The sequence below is a fragment of the Bactrocera tryoni genome, chromosome 1 (genome assembly GCF_016617805.1).
Source record: "Bactrocera tryoni isolate S06 chromosome 1, CSIRO_BtryS06_freeze2, whole genome shotgun sequence".
Classification (NCBI taxonomy): domain Eukaryota; kingdom Metazoa; phylum Arthropoda; class Insecta; order Diptera; family Tephritidae; genus Bactrocera; species Bactrocera tryoni.
This window is the reverse complement of record NC_052499.1, coordinates 40,957,674-40,980,534: the sequence shown is the minus strand read 5'-3', so window position 1 is coordinate 40,980,534 and position 22,861 is coordinate 40,957,674. Positions and strand designations below refer to the sequence as shown.

The following is a 22,861-nucleotide window of genomic DNA, read 5'->3' as shown; positions in this document are numbered from 1 at the left end:
TATTTGTAATCAAGCAAAGTTGCATATTTTGAGTACTTCGATTTGTTATAAACTTACGTGGGAATCAATACGCCTTGCACCACTGTCAACTTCCCTTTTTTGCATATTTTATATTACGTATGTTTTGCTTATTAGAAAATACAATTAAATTTTATTAAAATTAATTTCAAATGAAATGTCCACCTTATAAGCGGAGCTGACAAACGCAACTGTCACCGTTCAATTATAAAATCTTGCAGAGAGCAACGAACATGTTTTGCAAATGAAAAAGCAATAAAATGTAATGTAGAAAAATTTATTAACAATAAATTAGCGCTTATCAGCGGAATTAACGCATAATATGTGAATGTGAACGAGGGTGAGTGCTCGCACAATAAAGATAAGATGGTACAGTGAAACTGACCTAATTCAAAGGAGCTATAGTAAATTTATTTTAATTACCATTAATTGGACTAAACGAATCGATTAAAGCGAGAACTCCAGTTCGATTAATAACAGTACATTACTATATATTACTTTATATACGTTTCAATATTGATTAAAATTAAAATGTGTTCCATTATTGCGTTCATAAGCAGTATAATTCGGCAGACCCCTGTTAATTGTTATCAGCAAACATTGTGCAGATGTTACATTTTATACTCTATAAGTACAACGTGACGTATAACCAAAAGTAATTGATTATAAGCCAATTTACTTCGTAATGCAACTTTATTATCAGAATTAAGTATCTCCCATTTTTTAATATTCATAAAGAAAATGATTTCCCGTTCACTAGCAAACTCTCATGACCTTGAGAAAATTTACAGTAACTCAAGATTGCATATATAAATTGGAAGTGCGGTAGGTAATTTGAATAGAATAATGTATTGCGATGAAAGTTGAAGCAACTAAATCAGTATATTGTGATGTGGTGATCTATTTTTAGTTTGTCAGCAAATAAATGCATATTAGAATTTTCCACAAAACTCTTGAAGTCGAATTATTGCCAACTAAGATTCCAAATATGCGGTTGGCAGCAATAATAATTTTCAAGATTAATGCAGTATGAATATACCTAGTTATATGCATATGCTTTTCGCCGCCATCAAAAATTATTGTATATGCGGTTCTTTTATCTCACCTTTTTGGCTGCTGCTTTTTTATGATGGCACACTGCAGAATTTGTTACTTTTGTGGCAGTACGCAGAACAGTTACAGTTAAACGTTCTGTGCAATTAAGTATGGCAATCCCCAATGCGTTTACGATGATGTGCATCAATTTTGAAGAAAATAATGCGAAAATGTGCAAATAAGCTACCGGCGCCGAAGTGTAAAAGTTGTCAATCCAAAATAGTTTTGGAGCTCTATTTTACAATATCCCCAAAGGTTGACATTTGTAGTTTGCTCTTATTCGCCAAAAAAAGTGTTACCAGATTTACAATAATACTGTGTACCAAAGGGTAGAAAATTAAAATTCTGACAGATAAAAGTGAAATTTTGACAACTCATTACCAGTTCACACACGTTCTCTTTTGTCGCCCCAACTGGTTTTTGTTGGCGAGTAGATGACGAGGAATGACAAATGGAGCAAGCCGCATGGTGGTCTTGTTCTTAACATTACGCTGCTACACTTTTCTGCATTTCTTTCTATATTGAAATTCTTCTCATGGTTGTAATAGCACTTTGTTTCAAATAAATACGATATGTTAAGGAATTTGAACTCTGTTGCCTATCATCAGCGTCTCATTGATTATTAATTATTGACTACTGAAAGTTATGGATAATCTATTATTGGTAGGATAAAGAATGAATTTCTGTTTTTTTTATTTAAGTATGATATAGAAAGCTAACGATAGTGTTACTGCAACAAAAATTGCTACGAAGCTTGAGCTAATTGAAATGATGTTTTGTTTTATGTTATTCGTTATAGTTCATTTGCATTATTTAAATGTACACTCAGCGAAAAAAACCCACGCACTCTACAGAGTGGTTTTATATAGCGCAAAATTTAGATTCATATTATCTTAAGATACAAATTTTATTTGAGGGCCAAACATTTTTATTTAGTTTATGTTTCAAGCATTTTTATATAAAAAACTTATAGTTTAACACTTATTTTATTGAAAAATGTAAAAACACACACATAACAAACCACAGAAGTAAATTTTGTTATAAACAATAATGTAATTTTTAAACAAGTTATTTACATATTTTTTGTTTTATATGATTTTTATTTAGCAATAGATTATATAACAAATCAAAATAACATATTTTGTATAAAAAAATTCTTAGTATTTTGTAAAACACCCCCTCCTCCTAATAATCTCGGTTATTTGTTTAGGCATGGATTCAAAAAATGGGATAGATACCGAGAGTTGAAGAGGGAAGCGAGACGCATTTGTAGACAGAAGAAGAAGTCCGGGGCATACTCTTGTAGAACCCCCAAAGGTGATCTAGTCACCGATGCCCAGAGCATACTTAAATTATGGAGGGAACACTTCTCCAGCCTGCTGAATGGCAGTGAACGACCAACACCAGGAGAAGGAGAACCCGATTCCCTAATCGATGACGATGGAGCAGACGTTCCATTGCCCGACCATGAAGAAGTTCGAATAGCAATTGCCCGCCTGAAGAACAACAAAGCGGCAGGGGCCGACGGATTGCCGGCCGAGCTATTCAAACACGGCGGCGAAGAACTGATAAAGGGCATGCATCAGCTTCTTTGTAAAATATGGTCGGACGAAAGCATGCCCAACGATTGGAATTTAAGTGTGCTATGCCAATCCACAAAAAGGGAGACCCCACAATCTGCGCCAACTACCGTGGGATTAGCCTCCTCAACATCGCATATAAGGTTATATCGAGCGTATAGTGTGAAAGATTAAAGCCCACCGTCAACAAACTGATTGGACCTTATCAGTGTGGCTTTAGACCTGGCAAAACAACAACCGACCAGATATTCACCATGCGCCAAATCTTGGAAAAGACCCGTGAAAGAAGAATCGACACATACCAGCTCTTCGTCGATTTCAAAGCTGCTTTCGACAGCACGAAAAGGAGCTGCCTTTATGCTGCGATGTCTGAATTCGGTATCCCCGCAAAACTAATACGGCTGTGTAAGCTGACGTTAAGCAACACCAAAAGCTCCGTCAGAATCGGGAAGGACCTCTCCGAGCCGTTCGATACCAAGCGAGGTTTTAGACAAGGCGACTCCCTATCTTGCGACTTTTTCAACCTGCTTTTGGAGAAAATAGTTCGAGCCGCAGAACTAAATAGACAAGGTACCATCTTCTATAAGAGTGTACAGCTGCTGGCGTATGCCGATGATATTGATATCATCGGCCTCAACACCCGCGCCGTTAGTTCTGCTTTCTCCAGGCTGGACAAGGAAGCAAAAGAAATGGGTCTGGCAGTGAACGAGGGCAAGACGAAATATCTCCTGTCATCAAACAAACAGTCGTCGCGCTCGCGACTTGTCAGTTACGTCACTGTTGACAGTCATAACTTTGAAGTTGTAGATAATTTCGTCTATCTTGGAACCAGCGTAAACACCACCAACAATGTCAGCCTAGAAATCCAACGCAGAATAACTCTTGCCAACAGGTGCTACTTCGAACTAAGTAGGCAAATGAGAAGCAAAGTCCTCTCTCGACAAACAAAAACCAAACTCTATAAGTCACTCATAATTCCCGTCCTGCTAAATGGTGCAGAGGCTTGGACGATGTCAACAACTGATGAGTCGCCGTTGCGAGTTTTCGAGAGAAAATTTCTGCGAAAGATTTATGGTCCTTTGCGCGTTAGCCACGGCGAATACCGCATTCGATGGAACGATGAGCTGTACGAGATATACGACGACATCGACATAGTTCAGCGAATTAAAAGACAGCGGCTACGCTGGCTAGGTCATGTGGTCCGGATGGACGAAAACAGTGCAGCTCTGAAAGTATTCGACGCAGTACCCGCCGGGGGAAGCAGAGGAAGAAGAAGACCTCCACTCCGTTGGAAGGACCAAGTGGAGAAGGACCTGGCTTCGCTTGGAATATCCAATTGGCGCCACGTAGCGAAAAGAAGAAACGACTGGCGCGCTGTTGTTAACTCGGTTATAATAGCGTAAGCGGTGTCTACGCCAATTAAGAAGAAGATTTCTCTTGGATTTTAATTTCAATGATCATGTTTGCGTTTAGGACCTTTTCAAGATTTTACTTAGGTTTTCCTTATCGTAAACTTCACATTTAAGGCGGTGTCTGTGGAACCTTGGATGAGGTTCTTCATGTATAATTTCTTTTTCTTTTATGGTTGTAAATATAATTTGATTTTTAAATATGTCAGTGAGGAATGAGCTTTGAGTTATCCTCTTCTGCGCTATGTTGTGAATTGTCATCTATGAATGCTACGGTATTAACTTCTAGCCGTGATAACGCATCGGCGACTACGTTTGTTTTTCCTGGTACTATGGCGAGCTTTTCTTTCTGTATTGTGGAGTAATTTTCCTCGGTTTATTGAGTGATCTAGATATGTAAGTTATGGGTCTATTGACCAATTATCCTTTGTGAAAGAACTGCTCCGGTTTCAGTATTGGACGCATTTATCGTCAGAATAAAGGGCAGGTGCAGAACTTTTTTTAAAAGCGGATATTTTTTCAAAATCTGTCAAAATACATTCTCCCGTAACGATATGACCTAAAAAATTCGCATAGTTCTAAAAACAATTAGATTTTTCAAGATTGACCTAATTTAAAAGTTTTTTTTTTATTCGAAAGCGTGAATCTTCAATATTTTGTAAATGTTGTTATTTAGTTTTCCCTATTGTTATAATGCCGTCGATACTCATATAAACGTAGCAGAATTTTCCTATAAGCGGTTTGAAAACATTATTGATCATTCTCTGAAAAATGGAAGGGACATTTTTAAAACCGAATGGCAATCTAGTAAATTCACATTTACCATTGGCTGCAGAAAAGGCCAGAAAGGTATTTTCTATGTCCCTTTCCTTCATCCTGATTTGGTGGGATCCGGATGTAAGGTCGAGTGTAGTAAAATACTTACATTTGGCTAAGCTAGGGAGAGAGTTGTTTATATCATTTAGTCGTTTAAAATCTACAACTACTCTGTACTTTTTCTCTCCTGATGAACTTGGTTTTTTTGGAACAATCCACAATGGGGAGTTGTACGGACTCTTTGAAGGTCTTATTACACCATTGTTTAAAAGTTCTGTTATTTGTTTTTCTACATTGGGTTGGGTTATACCATCTTCAGACCGACACTTAATCACACGATTTCGGCTGTTGAGTGGCCATACAAAAATGACAGTTCAAAATCACTTGATCGGAGTGATTTGAAACTGATCCACGCTAAATCTCTCTGTGACTCTGATTTTGCGCCATCTACTTGGCAGCATTGGGAATCTATTACATTATCACAGCTGATTTAGACACTACAAAAAGGAAAAAATTTAAACAAACAAATTTTTATTAGAGCAATGAATCTAATTACTGCTGAAAATCGACTTCCCAAATGAAAAAATGCGTCCATTATTTCCATTATATGGAAAATATTTGAAATAATACGGCTTTTATTACAAAATACTATATGACAATGTTTTCTTTTGACAAATATTGAGCGATGTAAATATTTGAATGGCAAAAACACCTGTTTTTAATTTTTTCAACGGCAGTAAGAACACTGTTGGGTTATGAAATGCTTAAATGTAATCTAATCTTTTAAATTTTCGGTCTTAACATGGTATAAGGATATGATTTTGTATAGATCGGCTCTTCACTTGTTGTTCTAATGCAGTTGTATCGAATGTCCCACTGTCGGAGACTGGTCCGAAAAGTTGCGGATATTTATTATTATTTTGGCAGTACCACATCCTTGAGGGTTATTGTGACATTTTTCCTATTTTTGACTGCTCCCAATTCCTTGAGGGTATCATCACCAATGATGCCATCAAAGGATTTTGAAGTAGGAAACATAAAGAAATCAAAATCATTTGTAATACCTATAATTCCGAAGAATGGTCCACATGATTTATGGGTTATATTTACTTCACTTTCGGCTGAGAGAACTTTAAAAGGACACTCAAATTTCTCTGAATTTTTTGAAAGTTTTTCGGAGACAAAGTTTTTATTAGCTCTCGTATCTATAAGGAACTTGACAATATCCCCGTTTTTTAAAGTTAGGTCTAAATAGGGTAGCCTAAATAGGCATCTGTCATAAAATTTATTTCCTCGCCCTCTGATTGGACATTAAATAATTTTTGGGTTTTCCTAGGGATATTTGAAGAATAATTGGATGGCCTTTCCATAGGCGATTCAAATACTTTATTCTTCGTGGATATTTACGAAGTTTATGTAAATTGATTTATTTTTAACCGTTTCGTGTTTGAGTTGCTTACAAAGTATAAAAAAACGACAATCGATTAATATCTATGATGATCTCTATTCAGTACATTCAAAATGACAGACAAGAGTTCTTTTTAGTTTTGTGACCTGCTAGCTATCAGGTCTCAAATTTGAGGCAATATTTTGAGACTAACGCTAGAGACTGTTTAGTGAATAGTAACTAGTCACAAATTGAGACTTTACCCCAAAATGTCTCAAATAGAGACTAGAGACTGGTTACAGAATCCCGCTATTAAAATCTCAAATTTAGAGACTTGAGACTGTATCACAGTACAGAATCGCACAGTTAATCAGATCCAAATTTGTAGGTGACAGACGGCTTAACCGTGCGATTCTGTAACTTGAGACAGTCTCAAGTCTCTAAATTTGAGATTTTAAGTTAGAGACAATTTTTGAGACTTGAGATGATATTGCTATTCTGTAAGTGACAGTCACAAAATCTATTACATTTCATTATTCAGAGATGTTTTACACTTGAATGAAAATAAATATGTCGATAACAAATATTAAATTTTCTATAACATAGTCAAAAAACATAATTATCAATGAAAATAAAAATATATGTTGACTTTGTTTCATAATATTTACGAAATTTATGTAAAATTGATTTATTTTTAACCTTTTCGTGTTTGAGTTGCTTACAAAATATAAAGAAACGACAATCGATTAATATCTATGATGATCTCTATTCAGTATATTCAAAATGGCAGACAAGAGTTCTTTTTAGTTTTGTTACCTGCTAACTACCAGGTCTCAATATTTTGAGACTAACGCTAGAGACTGTTTAGTAACTAGTCTCAAATTGAGACTTTGCCTCAAAATGTCTCAAATAGAGACTAGAGACTGGTTACAGAATCCCGCTATAAAGCTCTCACAAACAGCAGATTGTTAGTTTTATAATATTTTCAGTGAAAATGGATAGAAGATAAATATAGCGGTTGTTATTGCAATTGTCACAAAATTATTTTTTATTATAAAAACATATCAAGATGTTGTTTCATTAATAAAAATTTTAAAACAGGTGTGTTGCTTGTTTTTCATTCACAATAGATTACAATTGGCCATTTTTAACGATGTTGCCAAAGAAATTGCAACTAACACTCTAAAATTTTGATGATTAATTGGGAGTTAGCTACGGGGTTCACTTCGCTAACTCCTGAATTCCAATGCATTAGTGCAGTTAATCCGGATTAACGCTGCCGTCTATCTATTACCATTCTTGGTTTCAGTTTTAAAACTCTATGGTGAATTAACATTTGTAGAAATGTCTTCTTCTTCTTCCTTACTGGCGTAGAAACCGCTTACGCGGTTATAGCCGAGTTAACAACAGCGCGCCAGTCGTTTCTTCTTTTCGTAAGGTTGTATAAATGTCTCAATACCAATATCCACTGATTTTCTTTCGTTTCTTATTTCGTCGTTTTCTTTTTTGAGTGGATTATTATTTGACTTATGTGCTCGTTCTGTTGTGTCCGATTTATTCGCTGTTGGCTGAAATTTTTGTTTTCAATCGATTTTCAGTTTTGTTTCCAATAAGAAAACACTTATAATTGAAAATCTGAGCAGAAAAATTTATTTTTAAAAGGTAATACGAATTTTTTTTTGGGATATAACTTCCATACCGATTTTTTGCATGATGAAATTAACAACTATATTTTAAGGTGTGGTTTAGGGTTGGCGTAAGCTTGATTTAATAAAGATCAAGCCAACCGTGTGACTCAGTTTATACGTAAACGTGCAAATAGACTTTTATAATACTTAAAATATTACTCGCTACCATTTTAAAATATGAGATAGTTAAGTGAATCCGGACATTATTTGGTGTAAAAACACGACAGTGTGAAAGAATTAAGTGAAATTGTGCATTGAACAGTGCGCTGCTGGCATTCTGTCGACGAAGGCAGTTAAAATTTTCTTATTAATTTCATATGTGTTCGATCGGTATGTGTTCTATTGCGATTTACTTGTGTATAGGCTTGTGCGCATACCAATACAAGTTGGCGAAAAGGTTTGATTTTTTACGATCGGCACACATGTACATATGTCGTGTATAGCGCTGTGTTAAAGATGATAGATAAATTGATACGAAACTCTTTGATTCGAGAGAGAGCTGTCGAAACTCGCATTTTTTATAACATTTGCCAATGATGCCACTGCTGAAAAATATTAGATTCGGCATTTTATAAATAACTTTTGAGTATTTTGCAATTTCCACACTACCACTGAGGTATGCAAATGGCGCGTTAACCATATTATTTTTGGCACGATTCCGATTACTTTGGCGGTCGGGTAAAAAACACGAATTTCGGTAAAAATAGGGTATGTACGGAGCATCCCCAGAGGAGGAATATGCAAAAATAATGTTCTAACACTTATATATTTTAAAATATTCCCGATTAAAAATTCAAAAATTTGTATTAATAACACTTAGTATTTCACAATGTTTCACTAAATTTTTCCACATTTTTCACTTTGTATATTTAAATATACACTCTAAAGATTGAAATAAGTTCATATTTTACTTTTATTTTGTTATATTTTAGCTATATTTATTAATTTAAAAATCACTTAGCGCTCTCATCGTTGAAAAGGTTAGTTTGTTTACGGTTATGAGGAAAACGAACGTTGCCACATCTTAAACACCAAATATGTATAATTTTCAACGATTTTTCTTTATTTGTATTTTCGCGTGATTCTTTTATCTATATTATCTATACTGAAAAATACTTTCTAACATTGTTCAAGCTATAATTGAGTTGTGAACACTTTTTCCTTATACATATGTATATGTATAATATATGATTTATATTAATATACACAAGTAAAACCTACGATAATATTATAAAATTTATATCATATCGGGATGACTGAAGTACTTTCGCGTAGTACTCCTTTCTGCGTTGGCGGCCTTCGGGCGCGCTTTAAAAAAATAACGCTGGTCGAGCTAATACTTTCGCGTAATTAAGTTTAACTAAGTAAATTTGAAGTGAAAAATGTGCATAAAGTGTGTTGTGCTAAAATAAAAAAAAAAACTTGTTGAAATGTTTGAACTTTAAAGTCGAAAAGTTTGCGGTACACATAATCCTATATATTTTTTAATCAGGAGGACTTCCTCTTTTCAACGGTACCTTCAGATCGCGGCGCCAAAAAAATCGGAATTGTGCCTTATTTTTGGGTGCTCGGTTCCTCAGCACCCATATACATATATAACTAATTTTACAAGCTACCGACATCTTATTCTACAGAATTTTAACAACGCATTGAATTTATCCGTTAGTTTTAGCGCTATTCTTCTAGCATCCGGTCTGTTTCATTTGTTGTACACAAAGAGAGCGACAGACTGCAAGCGACATTTGTCAAATATTAAAATAAACACGTTCTTAAGGACACAGTTATTTAGACAGCTGCACGACAGTGTAGCTCTCAGTTATCGCTCTCGCTAAATTAAAAATATTTCTAACTTTACCTACCTTTAACAAACCTGACGTTATTTTACAAAGAGAATTTTATGCTTCTGTGCTGTGGTAATCGTGCAGTCATGTCGTGTTGCTCTCTATGTGTTCAGGACATCACTAACTGCTGATTGACGGGACCCTGATTGTGTTTTGTTGCCAAAAGAGAAGAAAAGAGTTTCTCATCATCAGCGATAATGGGATGCCCAACTTATTCCAGTGTGAGAGCGCCTCAAAATAAGCGTTTTTTATAACATTTTCAATTGTGGTCACATCGAACGAAATAATCATTTTTGGGCATTTTAAATTAACACACCCAACATTTATTACGATTGCAAATTATTATATATTGGACTTTTAATATATGGCGAAACTACTTTCTCTGGAAAAAATTATAAGCAGAGATAAAATGAAGAGCAGAGATAAAGAGATCCCCATAGGTTTTGACGTTTTGCAATTGGAATGACTGGAACGGCCAGATTGAAATTATACCAAAAATATATGTGAACGGAGGAATTTGTTGCCGCTGTTCAAGATCGCTAATAAAAATTTAAAACAATGAAAATCAAAGAAAAGGCGAAATTTAAATATATTTCATGAAACGTTTTGTAATTTGATGCATAATAGAATTAATTTTCAATTACAAATGATTAAAAACATTTAATAATTGAGAACTAACACGCTTAATTCACCTTATTTAGTATTGAAAGATCAAAAGTTAGTTGTTTTAATATACTTACCATAAAATCATAAAAAAGGAAGTAAGTAGTTTCGCCATATATTAAGAGTCCAATATATAATAATTTGCAATCGTAATAAATGTTGGGTGTGTTAATTTAAAATGCCCAAAAATTCTTATTTTGTTCGATCTGGCCATAATAGAAAATGTTATAAAAAGGTTTATTTTGAGGCGCTCTCACACTGGAATAAGTTGGGCATCCCATTATCCCTGATTTTATCTTTAGCTGTGCGCACACAAATATCTTTTTTTTTCGTATTGCCGGATATGAAAGATCGCGGACGAACAATTTTCCGCTTGTTCAGAGATTATCTCTCATTAGAAGTGAGAGAGCAATTGCTAAACGTCAAAACCTCCTGAACTCGATCAGCTTTCAAAGTTCAGAAGATTTTGAGGTTTATCAATTGTAAACGTCGGATGGCCAGATTGCCTCGCTCTAAACCACTACATAAAATGTTAAACCACGATAACTAAAGAAAACACGAAATATAAATGTATTTGATGAAATGTTTTGTCCTGTGATGATCATAGTATTAATTTTCAATGGAAAATTATTAAAAACTTTTGCTTTACTAATTGAGAGCTAACAAGCTTAATGCCCTTATTAAATATTGAATGTTCAAAAGTCAGTTATTTTAATATACCATAAAAATATTTAAATAATTTCTCCATATATTAAATGAGCACTAATTTAAATTCCCAAAAGATTATTATTTTGTTCGATCTGACTACAAGAGAAAATGTTATAAAAACAACGCTTATTTTGAGGCCCCCTCACAGTGGAATAATTTGGGCATCCATTTACCCCTGCAATCAGCTCTTACCTTTCGTTATATGGAGATGTATGTATTTACACTGGAATGAAAATAAATATGTCGATAACAAATATGAAATTTCAAAATGGTAAAGAACTCTGCTGGTTATACCTATTCACTGGGGGCGTTTTTTTTTTACGTGACGGGTTCCAAACCAAGTGGAGGAGGACCAAGTGGAGAAGGACCTGACTTCGCTTGGAATATCCAATTGGCGCCACATAGCCAAAAGAAGAAACGACTGGCGCGCTGTTGTTAACTCGGCTATAATCGCGTAAGCGGTGTCTACGCCAATTAAGAAGAAGAAGAAAGAACTCTGCTAGACGGGTATCTGTTAGCAAACGTGTAAGCGACTTCGCCATTTGTTGATTATCTCGCTCTAACCAATGACAAATATGGCATTCTGTCTTGTTCTAATAGAATGACAAACATTTGTTATCAAATCTCTTTACAGTCTATTACAGGCAAGAAATACTTTTGTTAGCGCTTAGCTTACCTATGTGTTATGCATAAAAAAAGGTATTTGTTACTCAATTTTCTGTTAGTGTTATTATTTTGGTTAGCAGTTTGTTACTTTTAACATATAAACATGTTAGCAGTAACAAGCTCATCTGTTACCTCGATATTTTATTATATTTGTTACCCATTTGTTACTTCTAACAAATTCAATTATTTTAAATGAAATTCAGTATTTTTTGTACTATTATTTTTATTTAATTGTAAAATCATATTTACTTAAGGGGGTATTCTACTCTAGAAGCATGAATTTCAGGTAATTTTTAAAGTGTCGTAAAAAAAGGAAATTAATATTTTTACTATCTATTTTTTTATGGTGTTGATCCTGACTCTCCTGGTGGTCTGAAAAAAAAATCAAAAGAAATTCTTAATCAGTAAAGATGCTGTTATAGTCCCTATTTCAGGAAACACGAAAAATTTTTTTTTTTGAAAAATGGCGACTGCCTGAAAATATAAATCATTTTTTAGGTTTTTTTGAAATTCCTGAATTTTTTTTAAATATTTAAAAACAAAAATTTTGATGACGATGCTGGTAGGAACGATAAAGGATTATATAAAGAAGGTTCACACAAAATTTCAAGTAAATCGGTTGTATAAAACTTGAGATAATGCCGGTACCATGTGGAAAAAAGTAGTTTCGAGAAAAACGCGTTTAAAAAATTCGATACGGCCGAACCGGGCTAGGTACTGCGTCACTAAAGTAACTGTAGCTCTTAAAATAATTTTAATTTTTAAAAATCCTTTGGAGGATATGTTCTTAAGGGTCTAAACTTTAAATATATGAAAAAAATCGATTTTTTTCAAAATTCTAGAGTAGAATACACCCTTAAACTAATTGTTAAATTTAATTAAAGCCATATATGTATGTATACATAGCGTGTGCGGAATAATCAGTTTTATAAATACGTGTTGTTAATATAGACTTTCGAAGTTATTAATAAATAACTGTCTTGTCATTTTTAACCTGAATATACATATTATTACAAGTTATATAAACAGAACACAAACCGCAGGTATATATATAACTTTAAAACAATAAGTTTTATTATACTTTTCTTAATTTTCTTGTTTCTTACACACATCCAAAAACCATCAAGATCCTTTGCCATCTCACCCAAAATAACGCCGCGGATAAAGACCACATATTTTCATTGTAGCGGAACTTCAAGATGAATTTTAAATTTCTGCAAACTATAATATTTTTTTCTTTTTATCTCTATTACATTTTTTCATTTGCAATAACTACCACAAATTTATCCTCACGCGCACGATATGCTTCTACAATTTCGGTCATATATCGATATCGCCCATTTGTAAGGTCTTAAACACTGACCCAGCGATGCCTTGTCCTTCGACGTTTATTAAATATGGTTGGAGTAGCACCTCAAAACCTTTATCACGCAACAATCGGGAACCTGTAGTAAAGAAAAAAATATTATATTAGTAAAATTCGTTAGTTGAAAGCTATTGGTTGACAGTTGTTTCCAACGCTGCTCACTGTTACATCTCGATGTCATGTGATTATATTGAATTACTTTGCATATCTGTTCAATTTTATTGGGATATTAGTTGTTGTTTAATGTTAAATCAGTTGTTTTTTTGTGCAATTTTTAAACACGCTTCAAGTATTTCCAAATTTTTGCATGCAGTAGGATACAATCCTGGGTTTGTCGTTTGGCATATACAAATTGACAACTCGTTAGCCGTTATAGGAAAACATCAATTGGAAATTGGGTTTGAAAAGATAGATATGTCGAAGTTTTTAATAAGAATACATATTAGTGTTAATAATAAAGTTTATATTAAAAATTGTAGACCCTTTTTATTGCTGCGAAAATTCACAACCCGAGGTTTTAAAATACTTTTTATAAGAATTAGAACATATTTTTCTTTAAGAATTTTTAATAGGCAGGTAGGCAGCCCTCATTTTCGGCACATCAAATTTTTGTGCATTTCACATAGGTAACTATCTCCCCCTTCTAAAAGTTAGCTTCTGTATTTTAATATATTTAATAGAGTTGTAGGATTTTGGATGCATCTATTGTGAGAGCTTAGAAATCTTTATTAATTATTAAATTATTTTGTGCAATATTTTTATTTAAATTTTTATGAAAATTATTAATTATGTTTATTTTAAGTTAAAAAGGTGAAAATAGGCCTACCGGGGAACCGAACCCCTAAAAAAAGTCTGCAACGCGCTTTATTGCAAACCTCTGGGGTAGTGTGGAAAATGCAAAACTTAAATATTGAAAAATAAATTATCAAAAATAGTATACGGATGAGAATTAGAACGATGTATAAAAAAATTCAGCTGCAAATGCCTAAATATCTTCTTTCTAAATTAAAATTATTGGTAATAATATTTCAAAAACTTACGAATACAAACCGTTTTATGTTTTCTGTCTGTCAATTGAAAACAAATACATTCAGAAGAAAACTCACCACCGAGAAATCTAAAAACAGGGCTGCTTTTTATTAATAAGAACTCACTACATAAAGAATATCTGACTATCAGTAAATGATATTTTATGGGCGAAACATGACACACTATGGCGTTTAAATCAGATATTAGTAAATATATGTCATTAATAAATAATTTCCTTTTATATTAAGCAACGTTTATAGTTTTTGTTATTTAATAGAATAAATTTGCTAAGTATTTACTGCCTCAATATATACAGCACTGCGTTGCTACCTCTGAAAATGCAAGATGGCCGCTATTCACCCCTCAGAAAGCTACCACGAAAAGGTTATCTACTGTATTACTGTGTTCTTTTGTCTAACGTGATATCACGGCCAGCAATGTCCAGTCGTTTTTGTAACTTACTTCAATCATTTTTTCACGGATTGTTAATCTGCAAAAAAGAAAGTTTATGTTAAAAAAATCGTCTTGATTTCTATATATACATAAGTATATTTATAAAAATTATTCGTAATTAATATATTTATCAAATGAGAACTTACTTGTTGAAACGCCAAAATTAGACCAGGGATAATGGGATGCCCAACTTATTCCAGTGTGAGAGCGCCTCAAAATAAGCGTTTTTTTATAACATTATCCATTATGGCCAGATCGAACAAAATAAGAATTTTTGGGCATTTTAAATTAAAACACCCAACATTTATTACGATTGCAAATTATTATATATTGGACTTTTAATATACATATGACGAAACTACTTAAATCCTTTTTTATGATTTTATGGTATATTAAAACAACTGACTTTTGATCTTTCAGTACTTAATAAGGTGAATTAAGCCTGTTAGTTCTCAATTATCAAATGTTGTTAATCATTTGTAATTGAAAATTAATTCTATTATGCATCAAATTACAAAACGTTTCATGAAATATATTTAAATTTCGCATTTTCTTTGATTTTCATTGTTTTAAATTTTTATTAACGATCTTGAACAGCGGCAACAAATTCCTCCGTTTACATATTTTTTTGGTAAGATTTCAATCTGGCCGTCGCTCGTTTTCAATTGCTAAACGTCAAAACCTCCCCAATCCAGTCAACTGTCAAAGTTTAGGTGGTTTTGACGTTTAGCAATTGTTCTCTCATTTCCAGTGAGAGAGGAGTTGGCCATCCCATTATTCCTGATTAGACTGTGTTGTGAATAGTAACAAGCAGCGTTTGAAAAACTACGCTACTCTCGTAGCATTTAATTTTACTCTTGCTACCGCTCTCACTTTGTCGGGAGCCACAGCATAGCCAGGGATAAAGGGATGTTAAACTTATTCCAGTGTGAGAGCGCCTCAAAATTAGCGTTTTTTATAACATTTTCCATTATGGCCAGATTGGACAAAATAATAATTTTTGGGCATTTAAATTAAAAAACCCAACATTTATTACGATTACAAATTATTATATATTGGACTTTTAATATATGGCGAAACTACTTAAATCCTTTTTTATGATTTTATGGTATATTAAAACAACTGACTTTTGATCTTTCAATACTTAATAAGGTGAATTAAGCCTGTTAGTTCTCAATTATTAAATGTTTTTAATCATTTGCAATTGAAAATTTATTCTATTATGCATCAAATTACAAAACGTTTTATGAAATATATTTAAATTTCGCATTTTCTTTGATTTTCATTGTTTTAAATTTTTATTAACAATCTTGAACAGCGGCAACAAATTCCTCCGTTCACATATACATATTTTTGGTATAATTTCAATCTGGCCGTTCCAGTCATTCCAATTACAAAACGTCAAAACCTGCCCAATCCAAGAAGAATGAAGTGAAGCGATTGAATATTGTTGAGTGAAAAGATTTGAATCATTTCTAAAGAAATATATCGGCCTATTGATAATAAAATTGTCTATTAAGTTGTGTTTCAAATGGAGAAGACGTTGCTTGGGTTGTATATAAATATATACATATGTATATTATAAGTTCAGATGTATCAGATGTATGAAATTACGATAAAAGAATTGTGAAATTATTAATTTAGTATTAAATATATCATTTCTTTTGCAAAATAACACCCATTTTTTGGCAACTTTTAAATCGGCCGGAAAACTGAAAAAACTCGTTTTCGATCCTTTAATTGCATAATAATTATTACAATAAGCCACTGCACATTTCATTTTAAAAAATTAACATAACAATATTTATGCTTAGAAATTTAAATAAATACAACAGTACACTTACACTGGTTTTCTTCATTTGAACAATTTCCACACATGCTACTCTATTTATTGTGGGTATGCCCAAAACTAATTATATACATATTTTTTCGCAACAATATTCTAAACATTCCACTGAAAATTTTCCTGCAAAGACGAATGAATTAATATTATTTTGGGGATTTCAAAAAGTGTTTACTTTTCTGTTTACAATTTGTATGCATTTCTATGCTTGTTCTTCTCAACGCAAAACTGTTACGTCACGAAATTGTTGAACAATGTATTTGTTTTTGTAAGAATTGTCAAGAGCTAAACCGAAAAAAACTAACTGTAAACTAGTGTCGTAATCTTGTATTCTATCATTCTTGGGGCATCCCATTATCCCTGATGATAACCTTTAGCATTTATAACACAATGTAGTCTTTTTTTCATGGAATGAATTAACTTTTCCATATCGTAGCTGCTAGGTACATATATTCTGCCATTCCTCCAGAATTGCGGTTTTAAGTTCTGTCATGTTTTTTGGATGCCGTTTAGCGACTCTTTTCTTTAAATACGCCCACAAATTTTCTATCGGGTTTAAGTCCGGACTCTGGGCAGGTGTATCTATTACTTTGCTGCCATTATATAGGAGCCACATCTTTATATTATACTCCTTATGTTTAGGGTCGTTTCCGAATCATTAAGCGTTGTGCAGGTTTAGTAATTTTTGGCTTCGGGCCTCCTCCTTGCTTTGGTTGTAGCCTTCCCTCATTTTCCGCGCGATTTATTACATTATACACTGTTTTGGGAGTTGCTGAAAACATTTCTGATAATTCTCTTTTACCCAATTTGTTATTATAGTACAATAGTTGAACCACTTCAAACGATAACCTTTTGTCCGGCATTTAAAAAAAATAATATCAGGAATTTTAGATGTGAACAAAGCAAAAACTAATTGACAAAATCATTTTAAGTATCGTGGCGAAGAATACTCAACGGTAAAGTACTGTTAATCGTGTAACACATGCTAAAGTAATGAAAAAAACGCATTGTGAAAAGTGTTTCTTGACACTAACAAAATGTAATGATATTGGTTTTTGTTGTTTTTTGTTTGCTTTTCCATTGAATTTCCCGTTTTCTTTACCAATTCTGTACTGTATGTAAATATAACCGAACAAAAAAAATAAGTTAAACTGAAGTAAAAAGCAATAGGGGTATTCTCTTGCTCTTGCAAGATTGCAGATTGCAAAAATACTATACCGAAATATACAAGAGCACGAGAGCACCCATTGCATAACATCTTCCGAGCTACTTCTAACGATATTGAATACGTAGACAATATAGTTGTCGATAACGACGAAGAATCAGATGAATTTCCTTCACATGAAAATGGCCGCCGAATAACTGAGGCAAAAGCCAAGCGCATATCTTTGTACACAATAATGTTTGGTGATCAATAAAACGTTAATTAGTAATATATGTATGTTATACTACTGGTATTAGGTATACCAACTATATTTTTGATATAACTATTTATATAAGTTCATACTTACAAAGCCTAAAGAAATAATCTAACTGCCATGAATAATCATAAATAAATACAAATGTTATTTAGTATATTTAATTGTTTTTATTTTCATATTTTTTTTTCAATTTCAAACATAGCTACTCTTTCTTTCACATCTAATTCTAACATTTTGAATTTTTCCTCAGTTTCTATTTTTTTCAACTCTATATCTAATTTTTTTGACTCAATGTCTAACTTTTTTTCTTGAATTTTCTTTTCCTCCTCGAATTTATACTTATCGAACTCCAGTTTTTTCGCTTCCATAGCAATTTTTTCTGCTTGGATAGCCGCCAATTGTCCAACGGATGATTTCGGAGGACGGATTGACCGTTGGCATGTTGATACCGGTGTGGAGATCGGTGCGATCGGAGATGCGGCATTTGATGGCGCAGCAGGTACACATTCTTCCAAGAATTCTGCTTCGAATTCTGGTGCAGGACTAACTGGACATAACTGAGGCGAAGGAAGGTTGCTTTCAACCAGTAACGGTTGCGTGGCCGGCAACCGCTTTTCAAATATATCCCTCAGCTGGTCGTAGTATGGACAAATTTTAGCAATTTTTGCTGAAATTAGTAAAAAAAAATGTTTTATTTACAATAAATTTAAAATATCTGTATAATACTAACCTTCGATGGTTCTGCCGTCAGCTTCATCTTGTAATCCTGCACCAGTTGACGCGAGCCAGTCATTGGCTTTACGGTACTGCGCCTTCAAATGCCGGACCTTCCACCGCACCAGATCCCATGAGACATCCAACTGCGAGTTATGTAAAAATCGTTTATAAAACAATTGCGCAGTTGGAGCCTGAAATAATAGAAAACCGAATTAAATAAAAAATTAAAAAAAAAATCAACTTACCTCAAATTCCGCCTCTTCCATTAAAAACTCTATTATAGAGTGCACCTCACTCTCCTTCCACTTTTTGTTTGGCTGCTGCCTTTTCCTCTTCGCTGGTGGCGCAACTTCGCTATTCATATTTGTGGAAAACTGTAAAAATTCTTTAGAAATTAAAAAGAAATTTTAAAATCTATTTAAAACTTACCTTCCTCAACAATTTAACGACGTAATATGTCTTTATGTAAAATGGCAACTACAACAGGGTTGCAATTATATTTTTGCGTGACATTGCACGCAAATATACATAGGTTTTGGTCTGACATATTTTACAGCCCTTGCAAATATTTTTCTGCGTGTGTTTGTTGTTGTGCGGTTGTAAATCTGCAATTCTTGCACCGTGCACCGGGTTTTGCAAGAGCAAGAGAATACCCCTAATATATTTTTCTAATGAAGTTGAAAAAATGTGATTATTTTTCGTGTGTAAACACATTCTTGACAAACTGTATGTATGTAAGTATATGTCGGGGATTTCATTCGTAGATGATTCCCTATTATTGTATCACTTTAAACTTTATTATAACACGATCACTTCACTTTTTATTTTCACTATACGAGCTCAGCAAGTTCTGTTCCAATCAAGATCACTTCTTGAACTGATCCTGCGAGGACATAGCGCCTTATTATTGCGCACCCCTTCATTGCTCTAAAAGTAGCTAACGGTCCAACCCTCTCTTCACTCTGTTCGCAGAATACGATCAGATCTCACGCAGTAACAGTTTCTATATTCCTGCTACTATGCTTATTTGCGCATTTACAAGCTATAGTACCGTAATATATGCCGCCTATGCCTCGCCTATTTCAAATAACGCTCTGCCACATAGAGTTACTTACAAAATATTAGCACTCCGTCTTACGCATGTATACCGACATACAAAATACAAGTACTAGCGCTCCGACTTATGTATATAAATGATCAAGATGTCGAGAAGAGTTGAAAGTTAGTGACTGTCCGTCCATCCGTGCAAGCTGTAACTTGAGTAAAAATAAGACAAGTATCTTCATGAAACTTGTTTATCAGCACCATAAGAAGGTATTGTATATTGGCGTAATCGGACCAGTGTCACGCCTACTATAAGCCATTAATTTGAATCGTATAAAGTGGCATAACAAAGCCGTATGTATATTAAGATAAATAATTCAAATTCGGCACAACGAATCACAATAGGGAGGGACAGTTTCTGTTTGAAAATCTTTCTAATGTGGGCGTGGCCCCGTCCACCAATAAGTTTGATGTATGTATGTATGTATATATCTTCCAAACCAATACATTTATACCACATAAATCCACAGAGGACACAGTTTTTTAACCCTTATGAAAGTGTGAAAATAGTCGAAATCGTACATATAACAATTCTCTTAAAAACTATTAAAAGTTCGATAAATCAACAACTAAACGCGCAGGTGACCTTAAATGGGCGAAATCGGACTAATAATACCCTTCCCAAGTAATACAATTTGAAAGTCCATCTGCATTCGGCATACAAATAAGGCACCAATTAATATAACGGAATAAAACTTCGCATGAATAATGCCTTTTATGTGTGTCATCTTATGACTAACCAAAACTTGTCCAGCCTCTTGGTACAGAATGAATGCCTATAGTTGACTTTTTACCGAAAATATCGGTCAATGTGTGCGATATGTATGGTAATTGAAATTTGAAAAGAATCCTCTATTGATAATGGTATGTCTGATTACCAGAAGTAGGTTGAATCGGGTCAAGTACTTCCCTTAGCTCCCATATATATAATATAAAGATTTACGAACTTCCTGGTAACTTTATACCGAGTATATCGGCCAGCATGTTATCTTAAAAATTAGTAACAGTTTTAGTAACAGTGTATATATGTGCCTAAAATTAATAAAGTATGTCAGATGCTTTAATGAAACCCAGAGAGCATTTAATTAGAGTGTGGCATGCTAATAGTGTGTGGTATTGACTAAAATAGATACATATGTAAATGCTTTTTGTAGCGATGATTTCCGGTATTAATTATTGTTCACTTCTGCCTGAACTAAACTTTAGAGACACAAATTACTTATTTTAAATGAAAAATCAAAACACAGCATTTGATTGTTGTTTAATTGACTACCTATATATTTTTTTTATTTTTACAGACCATTCAATTTTTCAAGTGGCTTATCAACTGTGTTATATGTGACGTACAAAGAAATGCATCGTAGTGAAAATAACGAAAATCGCGATGTGGTTTACCCAGAAATATCTTCCACTAAGGTTTGTCATATTGTAAAACGTTCAGATTTTGAAGGATATGGCTTTAATTTGCATTCAGAGAGAATAAAGCCCGGACAATATGTGGGGAAAGTTGATGTGAATTCTCCAGCAGAAGTATCGGGATTGAAGGAAGGTTATCGTATCATTGAAGTTAATGGTGTAAACATAAGTCAAGAGTCTCACAAGCACGTAGTGCAGCGAATTAAGGCCATTTCAAATGAAGTGAGATTATTAATAGTTGATGACAAATCTATTAAAGAACTTGCAGCTGAAAAGTCTTCACCATTACCAAAGTCTTTTAATGAAAAAATAAATTCAAAAGAACTGGAAGTTGAAAAACAGATATCAAATGCAAGCAGTGGAGATATGATTATGAGAAAGCCTGTTACCAATTATGATGCAAATACAACACAGAAACACGATTACAACAATAAAGATGAACAAAACAATGTGACTACCGCATACAATTTCAATGAAATGCATTTGGAGAAGGACGATGAAACACGTCCACAATTATGTATAAAGGTTTCTAGTACAGCTTCAAGTGGTGGACTCGAACTTCCAATGACCGCAGCAGAAATGAGGGCTAAACTTTTATCTAAGAAAAAATATGATCCCAAAAATGAAATTGTAGATCTAAAGAAGAAGTTTGAGATAATACAGAAACTTTGAATTTTTTAAGATTAAATAAAAACAATGGTTTAATTGTTACAAATGGCTTACGAGAGATGTAAATTAATTTATTTGAAAATCATAGAACATACTGAATATAGGGGTCAATTTGTGACGAAATAGGGGTGTTTTATTTAATGTCTAGTTGATGGTTACGAAGTGTAAAAATTGTCAATCCAAAATACATAGTTTGGGAGCTCTATTTTACAATTTCCCCAAAGTTTGACATTTATAGTTTACTTTTATTCGCCAAAATAGGTGTTACCAGATTTTCAACCCTTTACCCTTTAGAAGAAAAATTAAAATTCTGATAGTTAAAAGTGAAAATATGACAACTCAGTGCCAGTTCGCACACGGACTCTTCTGTAGGAGATGACGACGAATGACGAATAAACCAAGCCGCTAGTACTCGGCTGGTTTCTTTCGGCTCTGCATTTCTTTCTATTTTGAGATTATTTTCATGGTTGCAAATATTCAAATTAATATATGCGATATGTTCAGAAATTTGAATTTTGTTAGCTATTTTTTGAATGTAATATGTATGATATTTTGGAATAAAAAGTTTTTATTTAATAGCATTAGTTTTAAATATCATAATATAGAGATATATAAATAAATTTTAATAAAAATGAAGTTACTCTTACTTTTTTTATATTTACATAAAATATTAACATACATATATAAAACAATATTTCTTTTAATCGCAAAGGATTTAGTTCGATTAATATTATTTGAAACAAAGAATTTAGTTATTTCAGGAATGTTTGGGAGAAAAAGAAAAAAATTATAACATAACACAAAAATTACCAGTATATAATACTTCTCTGTAGTTTACATGCAGATGGATTAGGGAATTCCCATCAAAACCTGGCATGCCTAATTAAAAACGTTGAGCGGCACCCCATTACAATTATTATAGAAATGAAATGAAATGATGAAAGTGAAATATTGACGTTTTTCGTGGCGATA

The 22,861-nt window shown here is 33.3% G+C and overlaps 2 protein-coding genes across 11 annotated transcripts in view; one reads left to right on the top strand and one right to left on the bottom strand.

Annotated features, from left to right (window-relative positions):
* Positions 1-1,376, bottom strand: part of LOC120767008 (probable aminopeptidase NPEPL1) — a 39,347-nt gene extending 37,971 nt beyond the window's left edge. Inside the window, exon 1 of one of the 3 annotated variants that reach the window (XM_040092821.1) lies at positions 1,124-1,376. In XM_040092821.1, the coding sequence (XP_039948755.1) occupies positions 1,124-1,258 (135 nt within the window). In that variant the 5' untranslated portion in view covers positions 1,259-1,376. Of the gene's footprint in view, positions 1-57; positions 152-1,123 lie in introns of those variants that run through there. The other 2 variants (XM_040092820.1, XM_040092823.1) reach the window with 2 other exon arrangements.
* A 6,376-nt stretch (positions 1,377-7,752) lies between these two features.
* On the top strand, positions 7,753-21,947 carry LOC120767010 (Na(+)/H(+) exchange regulatory cofactor NHE-RF1). 8 transcript variants are annotated; one of them, XM_040092829.1, is made up of 2 exons: positions 7,753-7,967; positions 21,103-21,947. In XM_040092829.1, exon 2 carries the CDS (start codon positions 21,158-21,160, stop codon positions 21,890-21,892), a length of 735 nt encoding a protein of 244 aa, XP_039948763.1. In that variant the 5' UTR covers positions 7,753-7,967; positions 21,103-21,157; the 3' UTR covers positions 21,893-21,947. The 8 variants fall into 8 exon arrangements, with proteins under 8 accessions (XP_039948763.1, XP_039948765.1, XP_039948759.1 ...); XM_040092831.1 differs by lacking the exon at positions 7,753-7,967 and adding an exon at positions 8,152-8,323; XM_040092825.1 differs by lacking the exon at positions 7,753-7,967 and adding an exon at positions 8,311-8,390.
* The last annotated feature ends 914 nt before the right edge of the window (positions 21,948-22,861 follow it).

Bases quoted from the DNA above. Each gene is read 5' to 3' on its own strand.
- LOC120767010 (XM_040092825.1), top strand. From the start codon at position 8,311: ATGTGTTCGATCGGTATGTGTTCTATTGCGATTTACTTGTGTATAGGC. The intron at 8,391-21,102 runs GTTTGATTTTTT...TTATTTTTACAG, and splicing joins CAATACAAGTTGGCGAAAAG to ACCATTCAATTTTTCAAGTG.